Consider the following 19219-nt stretch of genomic DNA (forward strand, 5'->3'; position numbering starts at 1 on the left):
TAGTTTCTGCAATAAAGGTTTGTTAACAGATCCAGATGAAATAGAAGATGTGCCAGCATGTTATAAATCAGTGATTCTCAACTCAGGTTTGCATCAAAATCATCTTCATATAAGTAATTATTTATGCAGCTTTTAGCATAATAAGAAGTTCTGCTGACCCAACTCCCCAGTAAACCTAGGGTAAAATATTTCAAAAACAACCATGGAAAGCCTCTGGAAATGGTCATAGGACATAAACAGTAAGTGAATGAGAGAAGCAAAAACTGACAGAGAGAATTTAGTGATAAGAGTTGGAGACTTTAGTACCCCACTTTCAATAGAAGACAGAACAACTTGGTGGAAGGTCAAGAAGGAATCAGTATAATAAACCCACTAAACCTAACAGAGATGTATAGACCATACTACCAGCCAGTAATAGTCCAAAATATGTATTTTCAAATGGAAACATGTATATCCTGGAAATCTGTATTTTCCAGGATAGAAAATGTTACATGTGCATTTACTGGGCTATAAAACAAGCTAGATACATTTAAAAGGATTATATTAATACAAAACATGTTCTTTGACCATAATGGGAAGAAATGAGAAATCAATAACAGGAAGAAATTTGAGAAACAAATATGTAAGTTAAAGAATATACTCCAAATATCTGATGGGTCCACGGAGAAATCAAAAGGGAAATCAGAAAACACTTTGGGATAAATGAAAATGAAAGCATTGTGTAGGAATAGTTATGGGTACAGCTAAATTAGTGCTTAAAGGGAAACTTAGTTTTGAATGCCCTTGTTAAAAAAGAAGAAAGATCTCAAATCAGTAACCTAACCTTCTACTTTAAGTGACTGAGGTATGGAGAGCAGAGTAAACCTGAAGCAAGCAGAGGAAGCAAATAATAGAGTGGAAAGTAATCACATAGAGAATAGGAAAACAATAGCGAGCATTAAAGATAAACAGAATTGATACACTTTTAGCTAGATTGAGAAAAACTCAACGTTTTTCAAATTACCCGAGTGTAGTGGCTCATGCTTATAATCCCAGCACTTTGGGAGGCCAAGACAGGAGGATCACTTGAACCCAGAAGTTTGAGACCAGCCTGGGCAACATGGTGAGACCCCATCTTTAACCCCCACCCCTGTCCCAACCAAAAAAAAGTAATAATCTGGGCATGTGCCTGTAGTCCCAGACACTTGGGAGGCTGAGGTGGGAGGATTGCTTGAGCCAGGAGGTAGATGCTGCAGTGAGCCATGATTATGCCACTGTACTCTCCAGCCCAGGCAACAGAGTGAGAAAGTGTCTGGAAAAAAAAAAAAAAAAAAAAAGGGGGACATTACTAGTGACCTTATAAAAATTAAAAAGATTGTAAAAAAATACTATTATCACTTGTGGTTGGGCGTGGTGGCTCACTCCTATACTCCCAGCACTTTGGGAGGCAGAGGCGGGTAGAGCTTCTGAGGTCAGGAGTTTCGAGACCAGCCTGGCAGTATGGTGAAACCCTGTCTACTGAAAATAACAAAAGTTAGCCAGGTATGGTGGTACATGCCTGTAATCCCAGCTACTCAGGAGGCTGAGGCAGGAGAATGGCTTGAACCCAGGAGACAGGGGTTGCAGTGAACCGAGATTGCACGACTGCACTCCAGCCTGGTGAAAGAACAAAACCCCGGCAAAAAAAAAAAAAAAAAAAAAAAAAAAAACAGTTGTATCCCAGTAAATTAAATGACTTAGATGAAGTGGTGGAAAGACAAAAACTACCAAAACTGACTCAATAAGGAATAGACAATCTGAATAGACATTGAATTAATAGTCACAGAACTACCCATAAAGCTCTTTGGGGTCTCTTTTTAAGGGCTTTAATGCTATCATATGGACTCCACTGCTATGGGCTAATCATCTTCCAAAGGCTTCACCTTCAAACACTATCACATTGGGAGTTAGGATTTAACATATGAATTTTGGGTGAGACACATTCAGTCTATAGCAGGTACCAAGACCATTCCATAAAGAGGAGTCTTTTCAACAAATAGTGTTGAGACAACTGGGTAGACACCTGCAAAAAAATGATGTTAGAATCTTATATCATGCTACAAAGAAAAATTAAAATGGATCACAGACTTAAATGTAACAGATAAAACTCTTGGAAAGAAACACAAGGTTAAGGATTCTTGGATATGACACCAAAAGCGTGAACAAAGGAAAAAAAAAAAGATTAATTTGGACTTCATCAAAATTAAAACTTTTGTGTTTGAAAGCACACCAAGAAGGTGAAAAGACAATTGATAGAATATATTTGCAAAGCATATCTGATAAAGGACCTTTATCTAGAATGTATTGAGAACTCTTACAACTCAATGATAAAAGGACAAATAACTGAATTTAAAAATGGGCAAAGGCTCTGAATAGACTTTGTTTTAATGGGAGATATACAGTTACCAAATATATATGTGAAAAGATGCTCTTATCTCATTAGTCATCAGGGGATTGAAAACCAAAACCACAATGAGATGCCACTTCACACCCACTAGGATGGTTTCAGTGAAAATTTTAATAGCAAAGTGCTGGCAAGGATGTGGAGATACTACAAGCCTTATACGCTGCTGATAGGAATATAAAATGGTACAGCCACATGGAAAAAATAGTTGAGCAGTTTCTTAAGCAATTAAACATAGTTACCATATGACCCAGCAATTCTACTCCTAGATACATACCCAAGAGAAATGAAAATGTATCTGTGTAAAGCTTGACCACAAACATTTGTAGAAGCATTATTCATAATAGCTGAAAGATGGAAACAGTCCAAATGTCCATTAGCTGATGAATGGATAAATATAATTGGGTTTATACATAGAATGGAATATTATTTAGCCATAAAAAGGAATGAAGTACTGATATGTACTACAACATGGATGAGCCTTGAAAATGTGCTAAGTGAAAGAAACCAGTCACAAAAGATTGTATATTATATGATTCTGTTTATGTGAAATGTCCAGAATAGGGATAATTGCTAAACAATACAGGATTTCTTTTTGAGGCGATTAAAATATCCTAAAATTTACTGTGATGAAGGTTGTACAAGCTGTAAATACCCGAAAAACTGTTGAATTGCACATTTTAATAAAACTGTTAAAAAAAAGTAACCCTGCCAGGTGCAGTGGCTCATGCCTGAAATCTTAGCACTTTGGAAGGCCAAGGTTGGAGAATCACTGGAAGCCAGGAGATCAAGACCAGCCTGGACAACATGATAAGACCCTGTCTCTACAAAAAATAAAAAAATCCGCCAGGCATGGGGGCATGCACCTGTGGTCCCAGATACTCAGGAAACTGAAGTGGGAGGATTGCTTGAGCCCAGGAGTTTCAGGCTACAGTGAACTATGATTGCACCACTGTACTCCAGTCTGCGTGGACAGAGCAAGACTTTAAAGAAAGGCAGGAGTGGGAGAGGGGAAGTAACCATTTCTGGTGTCTCTTTGGGATATGTCTGGGCTGTGCACGTTTAAAAGGCTGAACTCCTAGAATAATAGAGCTCTTCCCAGTAAACTTATTCATTCCCTCCTCTCTTTTATTGTAGAAATCATGACCACCCCAGGAAAAGAGAACTTTCGCCTGAAGAGTTACAAGAACAAATCTCTGAATCCTGATGAGATGCGCAGAAGGAGGGAGGAAGAAGGACTGCAGTTACGCAAGCAGAAAAGAGAAGAGCAGGTAAATCGTTTACCTTTATTCATTTCTTTTAAATAATTTTATGTTCCATTCCTTTATTTTAACAGCGTGTGTGTGTGTGTGTGTGTGTGTGTGTGTGTGTGTTTTCCCGTTCTCCCGAATACAAACAATGCTTTTTTGAAGTGGGAATAAAGAGGTACTGAAAAGTGGTATATACAAGAATGGGGAAGTCTCTCAGGTTCCCATTTTCTCAGTATATCCACTGTTCAATATTTTCGCCTATTTGTTTTTAATGTATTTTATTTTTCTAAAGGTGTAACTTTCTTCCTTAAGGTGTTCGTGTATGTTTGTTAATGAATTCACAAGTGACCAATAAAGTGTTGCTGTTCATTGTAAACTTAAACTTGGAAATTTAAAAATATTTACAAAAAGAAAGGAGAATAAACCTCATAAACTGGCCCATTGGATTCAGTAATTGTTAACAATTTTCTAAACTTGATTCATGTTTGTCTTTACATTTCTTTGCTAACATTTTAAAGTAAAATTTCATTCACAGAATGTCTTTTTATTCCAGATTAATTCTGAAGTATTCATAAAGACATGTAGAACATTAATTTTTTTTTTAAACCTTCCATTGAAAATGCTGTTGACAAGCCAGGCGTGGTGGCTCACGCCTGTAATCTGAGCACTTTGGGAGGCCAAGGCGGGTGGATAACCTGAGGTCGGGAGTTTGAGACCAGCCTGACCAACATGGAGAAACCCCATCTCTACTAAAAATACAAAATTAGCCAGACATGGTGGCGCATGCCTGTAATCCCAGCTACTCGGAAGGCTAAGGCAGGAGAAACACTTGAACCTGGGAGGCAGAGGTTGCGGTGAGCCGGAAGAAAAATAATGCTATTGACAAAATGGTCTATCACTTTTGGCAAAGAAAGGAAAAGACATAAGGCTTAAGTGCTTTTTTTTTTTTTTTTTTTTTTGCTAAAGAAAGACTTTGGAGCCTGAAGGACCGTTTGACCCTTACTGTGGAAATTCCATAAAGGCTGATGAATGTGTTAGAATCCTCATACTTGAGAAATAAGATAATCTATTATAAATATTTTGTAGTTATAGTGAAATATTCTCAAAACACATTTTATGAAACACTGCATTAGATAATCCATTTAGGTGAAGTCCAAGAGTACATTACAACCTCAATATTTTATTTGTTAGAGTTGTAGATGTATGAATCAAGCACTTTATTATTCTTATTGGCTAAGATGCTTTGTAATATTGTAATAGACTTTATATTGTGTGCAGCAAATTATGAGTTCTTGACCTTCTGCTTTATCATTTTTGAAATGTATCCACTAAATTTCCTCTCTTTTTTTTTTTTTTAAACTGGAAATGGATCCTTTTATTTCAGTGAGCTTTTTATTGGCTTCTATTTTTTGGGTGAATTTCCTTTTATTTTTTTTCTTTCTTTTTTTTTTTTTTTGCCTGAGATGGAGTCTCATTGTTGCCAGGCTGAAGTGCAGTGGCATGATCTTGGCTTACTACGACCTCTGCCCTCTGGGTTCAAGCGATTCTGCTTCAGTCTCCCGAGTAGCTGGGACTGCAGACGTGTGCCACCATGCCCAGCTGATTTTTGTATTTTTATGGAGATGGGGTTTCACCATGTTGGCCAGGATGGTTTCAATCTCTTGCCCTTGTGATCTGCCCGCCTCAGCCTCCCAAAGTGCTGGGATTATAGGAATTTATTTCTCTTTTATTCTCAGAAATAATAACAGCATGGTTATATATTTATATTCATATATTTAAATGGAATACATGTATGTATACATGTGAACCCAGGTATAGGTCTGAATATAACCACCAGCCTCGGGATCATATTTGGCATAAAACCATGTGAAGGTGTAGCAGTGGCACTCTTTCATTTACACAGTGTTCATTTTATTCTGTTTCTTTTGGTGACTACTGATTTCATGTCATTAAACTTCATTATAAAATATATATACCACCCAATGCTATCTACAAATTCAGTGCAACTTCTGTCCGGTTACCAATTAGGAATTAAGAAAAACAATCCTGGGATTCATAGGAACCAGAAAAGAGCCCCAATAGCCAAAGCCACCTAAAGCAAAATATAAAGCTGGAGGTATCACACTACCTGATGTCAAATTATACTACAGGGTTATAGTAATTGAAACAGCACAGTACTGGTATAAAACTAGACATATAGATCAGTGGAACGGACTACAGAATCCAGAAATAAAACCCCATACTGTCAACTACCTGATCTTTGACAAAGTTGGCAAAAGTATACACTGGGAAAGGATACCCTATTCAATGAATAGTGCTGGGAAAATTGGAGAGCCATATGCAAAAGAATGAAACTATTGCTACCATATATAAAAATTAACTCAAGATGAATTAAATAATTAAATGTATAACCTGAAACTATAAAAATCCTAGAAGAAAACCTGGGAAAAACTTCCGGACATTTGTCTAAGCAAAGAATTTATGATTAAGTCCTCAAAAGGAAACAAAACAAAACAAAACCAAAAATAGATAAATGGGGCTCAATTAAACTAAAAAGCTTCTGCAGAGCAAGAGCAATAATGTATTTAACAGACAACCTACAGAATGGGAGAAAATATTTGTCAGCACGATCTGACAAAGTTCTTACGTCCAGAATATACAAGCAACTCAAACAATTCAATAAGAAACAAACAACTCACTTAAAATGTGGGCAAAGGACATGAAAAGGATGTCATTTCTCAAAAGAAGGCATATAAGTGGCCATGGTAAAATGCTCAATATCACTAGTTATCAAAAAAATTAAAGTTAAAACTATAATGAGGCTGGGCACGGTGGCTCACGCCTGTAATCCCAGCACTTTGGGAAGCTGAGCTGGGTGGATCACCTGAGATCAGGAGTTTGAGACCAGCCTGGCCAACATGGTGAAATCCCGTCTTTAGTAAAAATACAAGAAGTAGGTGGGTGTGGTGATAAGACAAAGAAGGTCACTTTCAGTATAAGACTGTGTTCTTGGAAATTTTCCTGCGTCAGTTCATTTAGAAGCTCCTTCCTTCCTCATATCCTGTAGGTCAAATTTTGGACTTAACTAGGCTGGTTTTCTTCTTAATTTTCTCTTTTTCAAACCATGCTCTTGTTTTCAGTCTGCTACCTCACCACAGCTTTCCGTTATGTCTCAATTAAGAAAAACTCCTGAGGCTTTCCAAGGCTCTCTGTGGTTTGGGGGCTTGCTTCTCAACAGTATATCCCTACATGGGCTCTTAGGTTTGATCTTTCTCTACTCTAACTCATGTCATTTCTCAATCTGTTTTTCTGTTGTCATAGATATGGCGGGGGGCTGCACATGTTGTTTTTGTTTCTTGTCCCTTTTATCATAGTGGGGATTTCTGAGACTAAAAGGATGGGAAGGTCTGATTCTACTATTTCTGATCTGTGTCATTATATAAGATTGATTATTATATTGATTAGTTTACAATTGGCGTGAAAATTTCATTGCCTTTGGGAAGAAAAAACTATATATGTTTTAATTCTGTTGTGAATAGAGCTGGACAGTTCTAGAATAGTGTAGTGGATTAATTATGAAGTACTGATTGATAATAGTTAATGTTGAGTATTTGCTATGTCAGATACTATTCTAAGCGCTTAATGAGTTAACCTCTCTAATCATCTCAACCAGACTCTGAGGTAGGTTATTCTTTTCCGATGTGTTACAGAATAATTGTGAATGTCTTTAAGTATCTGATTATGGACAAGATAAAGTGTAGCATATATATGTAAAAACACTGCAATGGATAGAAAATAAATTCATAGCATTACTGGTCCTCAAGCTCAGCTAAGTGGTTATAGCAGTTTAATGTAAATTACCATTGCCATAAAGAATAATAGCCTTTGTCACTGGAAAGAACCTTTGAAATAATCTAGACCAGCAATGTTAAAATAGGTTCTGTGGAGCTTTGAGGCTCTGAGTTGGGTCTCCTGCTGCTTCTGTTTCCCCACTAAAAGTTTGAAAATGATTGGGCTATGCTGTCCAATATGATAATCACTAGCCACAATTAGCTATTAAGCATTTAATATGTGGCTAATTCAAATTAAGATATTTATATATATATAAGTATAAAATTTACATTGGATGTTGAAGATGCCATATAAAAAAAATGAAATATCTCAGTTTTTTATATTGAAATAGTATTCTGCACATGGCATAAGTAAAATATATTATCAAAATTTTATCTTTTATTTCCTTTTTAAAATGTAGCTACTAGAAATTTTAAAATGTCATTTGTGGCTCTTATATTTCTGTAGAACAGTACAGAGACAGACCCATCTATTTTGTACCAAAATTTTGAGTTTGAATGATTTGGCCAAGATTACATAGCAGATAAGTAGAACCAAGATCCTTCCACATCTGAATGAGTATTCTTTCCACAGGATCATGCAGCATTAGGTCCACCTGATAAAAGTTGTTTACTGGCACACTGTGACACAAATCTTGTGTTTGTTTTGCAGGGCAGGATTGGAAAGAAAGCATAGTTAAAATGTGATAGTCAAAGCATTGCTTTGCATGCTTAGCCACCTCTTATAACTACTAACTATCAAATGATATTAGTTATAGCTATTTGGTTACCGTAGCACATCTCTTATTCTGTATGATCTCTATTACCCTTTTTGAATTATTTGATTTAATGTCATTTTAAAGATTTTCGCAGTTGTCTGTCATGCCAAATCTTTTTCCATGAGTAGTTGCATAATGTGCGTGTTTTCTAACCTTCTACTGCATTATAAATTGTCTTTGACAGATTTAATATGCTAATCATTCTCATTATTCCACTTTTATCAAACTAGTTTTTATCTGTGCTTCTTTTAGCTAGTAGTATCAGTTGCATGTTGGTCAGTTTGCCCTTTGATTTCGCTTGTTGTTTAACCAACAACTGCTGCTACAGTTCTTATCACTGCAGTAATAACATTTAACATATCTTGAAACTTTTTGTATATTTAAAAATATTTTCTGTTGCTAAATTTTTTCCAGCAGTTATGAATACTGTTGACATGGCTTTGCTGTTCTGAGTCAAATACTGGATCAGCAGTTGTGTTTTTCATGACCTGTAGTACTTAGAGATCACTAACAGCATCCTGCCATACCAAACTGCCTGTGGGTAGCAATACTGCAGTACCAGTAGATGTAATGTTAGTGACTAGGTTTGATTTTGGAATCATGTAAATGTTTTAAATACCTGTAAAATAAAATTAAAGAGGAGAAATCTTCAAATTAAAAAGAAGCAAACAAATGAGCTGGTTCGTCATGCTTGTGGCTAAGCCACACAGAGAAGAATTATTTTAGTATACCTTTAAACTATGGTAATTTGACTGATTTCCTCTGCTAGCTTATATCTTAAGGACAAAAGAGAATTGTAAATAAATCTTATATTGCTTTTGGTAATCATATAAAATTTGGTAGTTATGAAACTATATATATGTATTTGTATATGAATACAGGAAATTCATATTTAATATTAGAAACCTGATACTTTTAGTTTAAGAAAATAAGTAAATAAGAAAAGAAGTTAAGTAAGTTTGAATTGGTAATATCACTGGGAATTATGTTGTATTTTCTTTAATAAAACAAAACAAAACACCAGTTGTGTTCTGAAAAGGCCTAGAAATAGTAAATTACCTTGTAGCAGTGAACACTAGCATTCTGAGGTCTTTAGAATTTTCCTCTTAAAGGAACCATGTTCTTTGCAAAAATAACTGGTTCTTGGTTAAAGATAGGGAATATTTTGTAAAAGTTTTCTAAGACCACTGGAGTTTTGTTGAAAAGACTCAGAGCTAACTTGAACTAGCTCTCATTGGGTAAAAATGGAGTATTTTGAGCATCAGAAAAGGTTATAAAGACTCCTGCTTCTGGCCAAATGGAATACTAGGACCGGGATATACCCTTCTACCTGAAGGATCCAGGAATAAACAGATAAAGTACATGAAAATAGCAGTTCAGCACACTAGGCATTAGGCAGTGGAATATAGTGATCTCTAAAGATGGGAAACAAATAAGATAAATTCTGTGATTATCTCTGCTTACTGTTTTGAGTTTCTAGATTGCAAACATAGAAAGGGGAGGAGCTAAGGCAGAGCCCACAGCCTCACTGCCTTGAGGCAGAGCTGAGAGTCTGTGAAAAGCAAGCAAATAGAGTTCGTAGGATGTAATATCAAAGAAGAGAGACCTGTATATTGAGTGAAGCCTGGAGATCTTCAAAGGCTGTCCTGAAGTATTCAGCAGAATGCTGATCAGCATATGTGTTTGAGGAAACTACTCAAGGTTAGAGAAAATATCATTTTAAAGCATTAGAGGGAACAGTGCTTGGTACTTACACAGGGCTGGAAATAATGCCTATCCCACTAGCTAGACTGAAAAACTCATGATTCATGAGGGATTAGGTAGAGCATTCAGGAGAGCCTTGCCTCAGTCGTGGAGATTTAGCTGTATACTTAGTACTGCTCCAGACTTAACCTGACAAACAAAAGCAAAGTCCAAAAGAATCAAACAGTTTCCATATAACTTAGCTGTATACTGAAACAGAGCTCAAGAATATTTATAGGAATACAAAAATATCCAGTACATGAGGTAAAATTGACATTGTTTGGCATCCAAATAAAGATTGTAACATATGCAAAGAAGCAGGAAAACACAACCATAATGGGGAGAATGATCAATTGAAACTGACTCGTAACTGATAAAATGTTAGTTCACAGATAATAAAATTTAAATGGTTACTATAACTGTACCATATTCCATGTATTCAAAAAATTAAGTTAGAGACATGGAAGATATAAAAAAGACTCTGCCAGGCATGGCGGTTCATGCCTGTAAATCTTAGTGCTTTGGGAGGCTGAGATGGGAGGATCGCTTGAGCCCAGGCTGAGCAACATAATAAAACCTTGTTTCCCAAAGGAAAAGAGAAGGTGGAAGAGAAAAAATATTTAAAGAAATAATGGCTGAAAACCTTTTATAATGAAGAACTATAAATCCACTGATTGAAGGAACTAAGTGAATCCCTATGGCATCACAAGAAACACGAAGAAAACTACATCATGGCACATCATAGCCAAACTGCCCAAACCCAATCTTAAACTCCTTTGGGAGACTGAGGTGGGCAGATCACAAGGTCACAAGAGATTGAGACTATCCTGGCCAACATGGAGAAACCATGTCTCTACTAAAAATACAAAAATTAGCTGGGCATGGTGGTGCGTGCTTGTAGTCCCACCTACTTGGGTGGCTGAAGCAGGAGAATCACTTGAACCCAAGAGGTGGAGGTTGTAGTGAGCTGAGATCACTCCACTGCACTCCAGCCTGGTGACAGAGTGAGAATCCATCTCAAAAAAAAAAAAAAAAAAAAAAAAATCTTAAAAACACCTAAAGACATGTTACATACAGAGGAACAGAGATAAGGATGACATCAAAGTGCTCATTGTAAACAATACAAGCCAGAAGACAGTGATGAAATATCTTTAACGAAGGAAACTGTCAACTTAGAAATTTTGAAAGAACTTTGACAGAATTCTTCACCACCAGATGTTGCAGTGAGACAGAAGTAAAATAATGTCCCAGATTACTTTGAAGCAAATCCCAGCTATCAAATTATTTTATTTGTAAATACTTCAGTATGTATCTCTACAGAATAAAGATTCTTTTTTTCTTTTTTGGAGACAGAGGCTTTCTCTGTTGTCCATGTTGGCTGGAGTGTAGTGGTGTGATCACAACTCACTGTAGCCTCAGCCTCCCAGGTTCAAAGTGATCCTCCCACCTCAACCTCCCCAGTAGCTGGGGCTGCAGGCATGCGACACAACGCCTGGCTGATTAAAAAAATTTTTGTAGAGGTGGGGTCTCAACTATGTTGTCCAGGCTGGTTTCAAACTCCTGGCCTCAAGCAATCCTCCTGCCTTCGCTTTCCAAAGTGTTGGCATTACAGGAGTGAACCACTGTGCCCGGCCCCAGATAAAGATTTTTAAACTTAAAAATCATTGAAGAGCTGTGTCAGCTTTTCACCTCAAGGTTTAGCAGTCTTTGATGGTCCCTGCCTAGATCCATTACTTTCATAGGAGTTAAACAGTGATCATTCCTTCTGCTTTTATTAGCTGGGTGGTCACTCAGAATACTGTTATGATACTTTAAAAAGTTAACAGTTTCTTAATATTAAACATCTAGTCAACATTCAAATTTTCTACATTGTCACATAAACTTATGTTGGTTTCTTAATCAGAAATGAAATAAGAAGTCATACATTGGATTTGGTACTGTCTCTTAACTCTGTTTTAAAAATATTTTATTAATAATTGGTGAAAACATAAAATTTTTCCTCTTACCCATTTTTAAAGTGTGTAGTTCAGTAGTGTTAACAATATTCACGTTGTTAAACAACATGTATCTAGAATTTTTTCATCTTGCAGAATTGGAATTCTGTACCACATTGAACAAGTATTCCTCATTTCTCCTTTCCCAGCTTCTGACAACTGGCATTCTACTTTCTGTTTCCATGATTTGGATTTCTCTAGATAACTTGTATAAGTAGAATCATACAATATTTGTCCTCTTGTAACTGACTGACTTCAGCATAATGACTCCAAGTTTCATATATGTTGTAGCTTGTGATAGGATCCCTTTTTCTTTAAGGCAGAATAATATTCCATTGTATGTATTACCACATTTTCTTTATTAATCTATTGATGGACATGTGGTCTTCTTCTACCTCCTGGCCCTTAGGAATAATGCTGCAATGAGCATGAGTGTGCAGATATCTCTTTTGATACTCTGTTTGGAATTCTTTTGCACATATACATGTAAGTGGGATGTCTAGATCATATGGTAATTTCATTTTTAATATTTTCAAGAGCTTCCCTATTGTTTTCCATAGTGACTACACATTTTACTTTACAGTAGTTTTGATTTCCATTTGGCTAATGATAAGTGATGTTTAGCATCTTTTAATATGCTGGTTGGCATTTGTATGTCTTCTTTGGAGAAATGTCTGTTCTGTTGTTTTGCCTATTTTTTAATTCAGTTACTTGAGTGATTTTTACATTCTGGTTTTGTCAGCCTGATCTGTCCTTATAAACAGCCTGACAGCTTTTCACCTCAAGTTTTAGCAGTCTTTGATGGGCCCTGCCTAGATCCATTACTTTTATAGGAGTTACTGTGATCATTCCTTCTGCTTTTATTAGCTGGAAGGTTACTCAAAAGAAGACATTTCCCTTAGATACACTTCACATAGGACAGAGAAATGCTTGATTCTCTTCCTGTATTTGTTTTCAGAATAATGAGTTGGTTTCTTAGCATCCTCCAAAGGGATGAAATAGTACTGTATGTGCTTTAACATCACTAAGAATGCACAGAATTTAACATAGATAGGTTTAAAAACAGGTTTATGGCATGGCTGACAGTCTGTGAAAACCATCACCGTAATTAAGTTGTGAACATATTCATCTCACCCAGAAGTTTCCTAGTACACTTTTTTAGTACATTTTTCTCTACCTCTTTCTTCTGATCTATTTTCTGTCACTGCTTACTAGTTAGTGTAAATGAAATTATGCAACGTGTATTTTTCTTTCTGGTTTCACACAGTTTAATCATTTTGATATTCACTTATTGTTTTATGTATGAATTGTTAATTTTATGATTGAGCAGTATTCTGTTGTATGAATAAACAACAGTTGGTTTATCCATTCACTTGTTGATAGAAATTTGGATTATTTCCAGTTTTTGGTGATTACAAATAAAATTGTTAGGAACACACATGGACAGCTTTTTGTGTGGACATAACTTCTTTTCCCTCAGATACGTATCTAGAAGTGATATGGCTGGGTTGTATAGCTGGTGTATACTTAAGAAGCTATCAACTCTTTGCCAAAATGGGTTGTACTATTTTACCTTCCTATGAGCAGTGTATGAGAGTTTGAGTTTTTCCACATCGTTGTTAACATTTGGTATGTTCAGTCTATTTTAGCTGTTTTGACAGGTATGCAGAAGTATTCCATGATGGTTTCAGTTTTCATTCACCTAATAAAGTTATGAGCAACTTTTCTTTTTAAAAAAAGTTTATTTTTTAATTGGCAAATAATAATTGTATATATTTATCATCTTTGTGGTGCGAACAGTTAATATTCACTCTTTTAGCAATTTTATTTTAAAGAGCAAACATTTATTTCTTATGTGAGGTACATGTTAAGGGTTTATGTTTTTTTGCATATGGCTATCCAGTTGTTCAGGTGTCATTTATTGTAAAGATTATTTTCCCCCATTGAATTTCCTTGGAAACATTTACAGTTGACCATATCTGTATAGGTCTGCTTCTGGACCTCTACTTTGTTCTATTGGTCTGTTTAGCTTAACTACCACACTGGCCGATAACTGTAGCTTTAAGATTAGTTTCAAATCAGGTAGTGTTAGAGCTCCAACTTTTTCTTTTTCAAAATTGTTTTGGGTTAGGCACAGTGGCTTATGCCTGTAATGCCAGCACTTTGGGAGGCCAAGGCAGGAGGATTGCCTAAGCCCAGGAGTTTGAGACCAGCCTGGGTAAGGTGGTGAGACACCATTTCTACAAAACAACAACAACAAAACCAATTAGCCACATGGTGGTATGTACCTATAGTCCCAGGCCGAGGTGGGAGGATCGCTTGAGTTCAGAAATTTGAGGTAGCAGTGAGATATGACTGTGCCCCTGCACTCTATCCTGGGCGGCAAAGCGACCTCATCTCTTAAAAAAGGTAAAATGTTGTTTTGGCTATTGCAGGTCCTTTGCATTTTTACATGAACTATAGAATTAGCTATCCAGTTTGTACATGAAAGCCTGCTGGGAATTTGGGATTATGTTGAAGCTATAAATCAGTTTGGAGAATTGATACTCCTAACAATCTTGAATCCTCTGACCCATGAGCACAGTATCTCTCTTCATTTCCTTCATTTCTTCCTTCTTTCTTCCTTCCCTCCCTCCGAGGCGGAGTCTCTGTCACCCAGGCTGGAATGCAGTGGTGCAATCTTGGCTTACTGCAACTTCTTTTTTTTTTTTTTTGAGACAGAGTTTCGCTCTTGTTACCCAGGCTGGAGTGCAATGGCGCGATCTCGGCTCACCGCAACCTCCGCCTCCTGAGTTCAGGCAATTCTCCTGCCTCAGCCTCCTGAGTAGCTGGGATTACAGGCACGCGCCACCATGCCCAGCTAATGTTTTGTATTTTTAGTAGAGACGGGGTTTCACCATGTTGACCAGGATAGTCTCGATCTCTTGACCTGGTGATCCACCCGCCTCGGCCTCCCAAAGTGCTAGGATTACAGGTGTGAGCCACCACGCCCAGCCATGTTTATTTTTTATAATTGAAATTATATTGGTTGTGTTGAGGATCACTGTACAGACATTTCAATTTGTATACAATTCTTAACATACGTACTGAAAATCTTAAAAGCTATGTATGGTAATTCTTTTTAAAATAGTTATTCCAGTGACTTTCCAGTTTAAAATCTAGAGGCAAATTTTTAAGAGGCTGTCAAGTACCAGTATCTTAAAATGTTGATAAGTTACTACATTCATCCTACCAGTTCACAGTTTAATAGCATATACACTACATATTCAAATTTTCGATCTTTTGCAGTACATTGACAAAGTTATTAGGAAAACATCACTACTATGACTGAAGATTTTATGGAGTATGCATAGTTCTGATAGGGAGAGCAATGATCAAGGAGTGGTTTTCTTTAGCAAACAATTCTGCCAAAAAACAACATAGGAATAGAAGTAATTTCAAGTATTCAAGACATTAAATGCAGGACTGTGATTCCATATTGCCATTTAGTATGCTTTGTATTGTAGGTTATAAAAACGAATCCCCCAAATATGGAATGTTAAGCTGACACCCAAGACAATCAAAGCCTTCCATAATTGAGTATCCCACACTATTTTCTGGCTGTACCAAAAAATAAACAACCAGCAAATGATTTCATCTCTTAAAAAAAGCATTTACACTTACTTGCACTTCAGAAATGGGATGAGATAGGATTCCCTCCTACTAAAAATGTTTGTAAAGCTACTAGGAAACTTATATTTACAAAAGAGTTTATAAAAATATTCCTCTGGGCCAAGCACAGTGGCTCACACCGGTAATCTCAGCACTTTGGGAGGCAGCGGATCACCTGAGGTCACGAGTTCAAGATCAGCCTGGACAGTATGTTGAAGTCCCGTCTCTACTAAAAATACGAAAATTAGCTGGGTGTGGTGGTAGGTGCCTGTAATCCCAGCTACTTGGAAGCCTGAGGCAGGAGGTTCGCTTGAACCTGGAGGGTGGAGGTTGTAGTGAGCTGAGACCCTGCCATTGCACTCCAGCCTGGGCAACAAAAGTGAAACTCCATCTAAAAAAAAAAAAAAATACAGAAAAGAAAATTTCTGTGGATAATACAGGAAAGGAGACAGGGATGACTAATAAGACAAGGTATGTGATATTAATCCCACCGGCTTCTTTTTCTCTGGCTTTCTCAGAGACTGGACTCTCCTCAGTTTTAGTTTCTCTTGTTTTCTGTAGGTAAATCTTTAGTTTCTTGGTTAGCCACTTCTGTCTGTTTTCTCTTTGCTCTCCTTTTCATTTTTCTTTTGTCTGAAGATTTATCTTTTCTTGCTGCCTTTTTTTTTTTTATGGCTTCCTTTCTGCTTTTGTAGGAGCAGGGTTAACTGAGAACCACACCAGGTCTGCTCTTGGCTCTTCCTTCACTACTCCTTCTGCTGAGCTTAGCTTCCTTCCTCTTGGGTATCTTGGTGGTGGGGAGGAGTGAGAGCCTTTGTAAAGCCAGGCTGCCTGGCCACTACTGTCCGGTTGTCTCATCTTACCCACTCTCTACCAGCTACTGAGAGTGGTATAGGTCTTATAGATTTTTATCTTTTGTCAGATTTTTCCCTAATTATTTCATTTTTGTGGATGCTATTGTAATTATTTTTTTAGATTTCAGTTGTTCATTGTTAATAAATAGAAATGCAGTTTAATTTTGTTTATTGATCTCCTAAAGTTTGCTGAACTCACTTGTTAGTTGTAGTTTCTTTGTTACAGATTCTGTTGGGTTTTTTACATAGGTAATCATGTCATCTACAAATAACAGTTTCTTTATTTTCCATTCTTATCTGGATGCCTTTTATTTCTTTAACTTGTTTGATTGTACTGACTAGAACTTACAGTGCAGTGTTGAATAAAAATAATATCAAGCAGACCTACCTGTTTTATTCCTGACCTTAGGTGAAAAGTAGTGGGTCTTTCATTACCTGTGATGTTATTTATAGCTTTTTTGTATACAGTCATGTACTATGTAACTATGTTTCCATCAGTTATGGACTACATATATGACATGGTCCCATAAGATAATAATGACCAGATTTTTACTCTACCTTTTCTATGTTTCGATATGCAAATTTTTACCTTTGTGTTAAAATTGCCTCCAGTGTTCAGTACAGTAACATGCTGTACAAGTTTGTAGCCTAGAAGCAATAGGCTATATCATATCGCCTAGGTGAATAGTAGGCTATTCATCTAGGTTTGTGTAACTGCAATCTTTGATGTTTACACAATGATGAAATCGTCTAATGCATTTCTCAGACTCTTGTTATGTGATGCATGTGTATGTTTTATGAGATTAAGGAAGTTCTCTCTCTTTTAAAAAAATTAAAAATTTCATTGAGCCCAAAATGTCATAGGAGGTTACGGAGGTTCTCCTACTTGAGTTGATATATAACTGTTCAGGAGTTTGTTTGTTTGTTTGTTTTTTTGAGACAAGGTTTTGTTCTTGTTGCCCAGGCTAGAGAGCAGTGGTGCAATCTTGATTCACCGCAACCTCCATCTCCCTCATTCAAGTGATTCTCTTGGCTCAGCCTCCTGAGTAGCTAGGATTACAGGCGCCCCTTATCACGCCTGGCTGATTTTTGTATTTTTAGTAGAGATGGGGTTTCACCATGTTGGTCAGGCTGGTCTTGAACTCCTGACCTCAGGTGATCCACCTGCCTTGGCCTCGCAAAATTCTCGGATTACTGGCATGAGCCACTGCACCTGGCCTAGTTTTTTATTTTACATTTAGGTCTGTTACTCATTTTGAGTTAATTTTTGTGAATGAAGGGTGTAAGATTTGTTGTTTAGATTTATTTTTTTGCCTGTGTGTGTCCAGTTGTACCAGCATCAATTCTCCCCTTTGACCTTTTTTCATTTTTTGATACACATTTTAATTGGCAAAAATTGTATTAATACAATTTATTAAATATGTTTTGAAATAGGTATATGTTGTGGAATGGCTAAATCAAGCAAATTTATATACAGATCACCTAATATACTTACCATTTTGCGTTAAGGACATTTAAAATCTACAGTCTTAGCAGGGTTTGTTTTTTGAGACAAGGTGTTACTCCGTCGCCCAGGTTAGGGTGCAGTGATATGCCTGTGGCTCACTGTAGCCTGGAGCTTTCACCTTACCTCTCAAGTAGCTGGGACTATAGACCAGTGCCACCATGTCCAGCTAATTTTTTGTTTTTGTTTTTTTTGTAGAGGCAGAGTCTTGCTATGTTGCCCAGGCGGGTCTTGAACTCCTGACCTTAAATGTTCCTCCATCCTTAGCCTTCCAAAGTGCTGGGATTACAGGGCGTGAGCCACCACGCCTGGCTAATCTACTGTCTTAAAAGTTTTCAAATATGCAGTATACTGTTATGAACTAGTCACCTTGTTGTGCAATAGATCTCTCAAACTTACTCTTCGTAACTGAAATTTTGTATCCCTTCACCAACATCTCTCCAGCCCTTCTTATCTCCAACTCCCCACACTTACTAACAACCCTTTCTTACCTGTGAGTTTGATTCCACATAAAATGTCTTTCTGTGTCTGTCTTGTCTCCTTAACATAATGTCCTCCAGGTTCATGGATGTTGCAAATGATAGGATTTCTTTCATTTTTTTTTTTTCTTTTTTTCTGGTCTCTGAGTACCAGATTTCTTTCATTCTTAAGATCATTGGTCTGTTGTGTATATCTACCACACTTTCTTGATCCATTCATCTGTGATGGACACTTAGGTTATTCCCATATCTTGGCTATTGTGAATAATGTTACAGTGAACCTGGGGGTGCAGATCTCTTTGACATATTGACTTCCTTTCCCTTGGATATGTGCCCAGTAATGGGATTGCTGGATCATATGTAATTGTTTTTTTAGTTTTTTTGTGAAGCCTCCATACTATTTTTCATACTGGCTGTAATAAATTACATCGCCACCAGCAGTGTATAAGGGTTTCCTTTTCTCAGCATCCTCACCAACGTGTTATCTTTCATCTTTTTGATGATTGTCATTCTAACAGGTATGAGGTGACACCTCATTATGGCTTCAATTTGTATTTCCCTGATGATGAGTGATGGTGAGCATTTTTTCATATACCTGTTAGCCATTTTATGTCTTCTTTTGAGAAATGTCTATTTAAGTTCTTTCCCCATTTTAAAATCAGATTGTTTTCTTACTATTTAATTATTTTTGAGTTTCTTATATATTTTGGATA

The 19219-nt window shown here is 36.8% G+C and overlaps 1 protein-coding gene across 2 annotated transcripts in view; it reads left to right on the forward strand.

Moving 5' to 3' along the window:
• KPNA1 (karyopherin subunit alpha 1) overlaps window positions 1–19219 on the forward strand; it is an 84576-nt gene that overhangs the window by 14385 nt on the left and 50972 nt on the right. For both annotated transcript variants that reach the window (XM_032267686.1, XM_032267685.1), the window contains exon 2: window positions 3560–3693. In XM_032267686.1, the coding sequence (XP_032123577.1) occupies window positions 3565–3693 (129 nt within the window). In that variant the 5' untranslated portion in view covers window positions 3560–3564. The remainder of the gene's footprint in view (window positions 1–3559; window positions 3694–19219) is intronic.

The sequence above is a fragment of the Sapajus apella genome, unplaced genomic scaffold (assembly GCF_009761245.1).
Source record: "Sapajus apella isolate SASKATOON/1434 unplaced genomic scaffold, GSC_monkey_1.0 scaffold171, whole genome shotgun sequence".
In the NCBI taxonomy this organism is placed as follows: domain Eukaryota; kingdom Metazoa; phylum Chordata; class Mammalia; order Primates; family Cebidae; genus Sapajus; species Sapajus apella.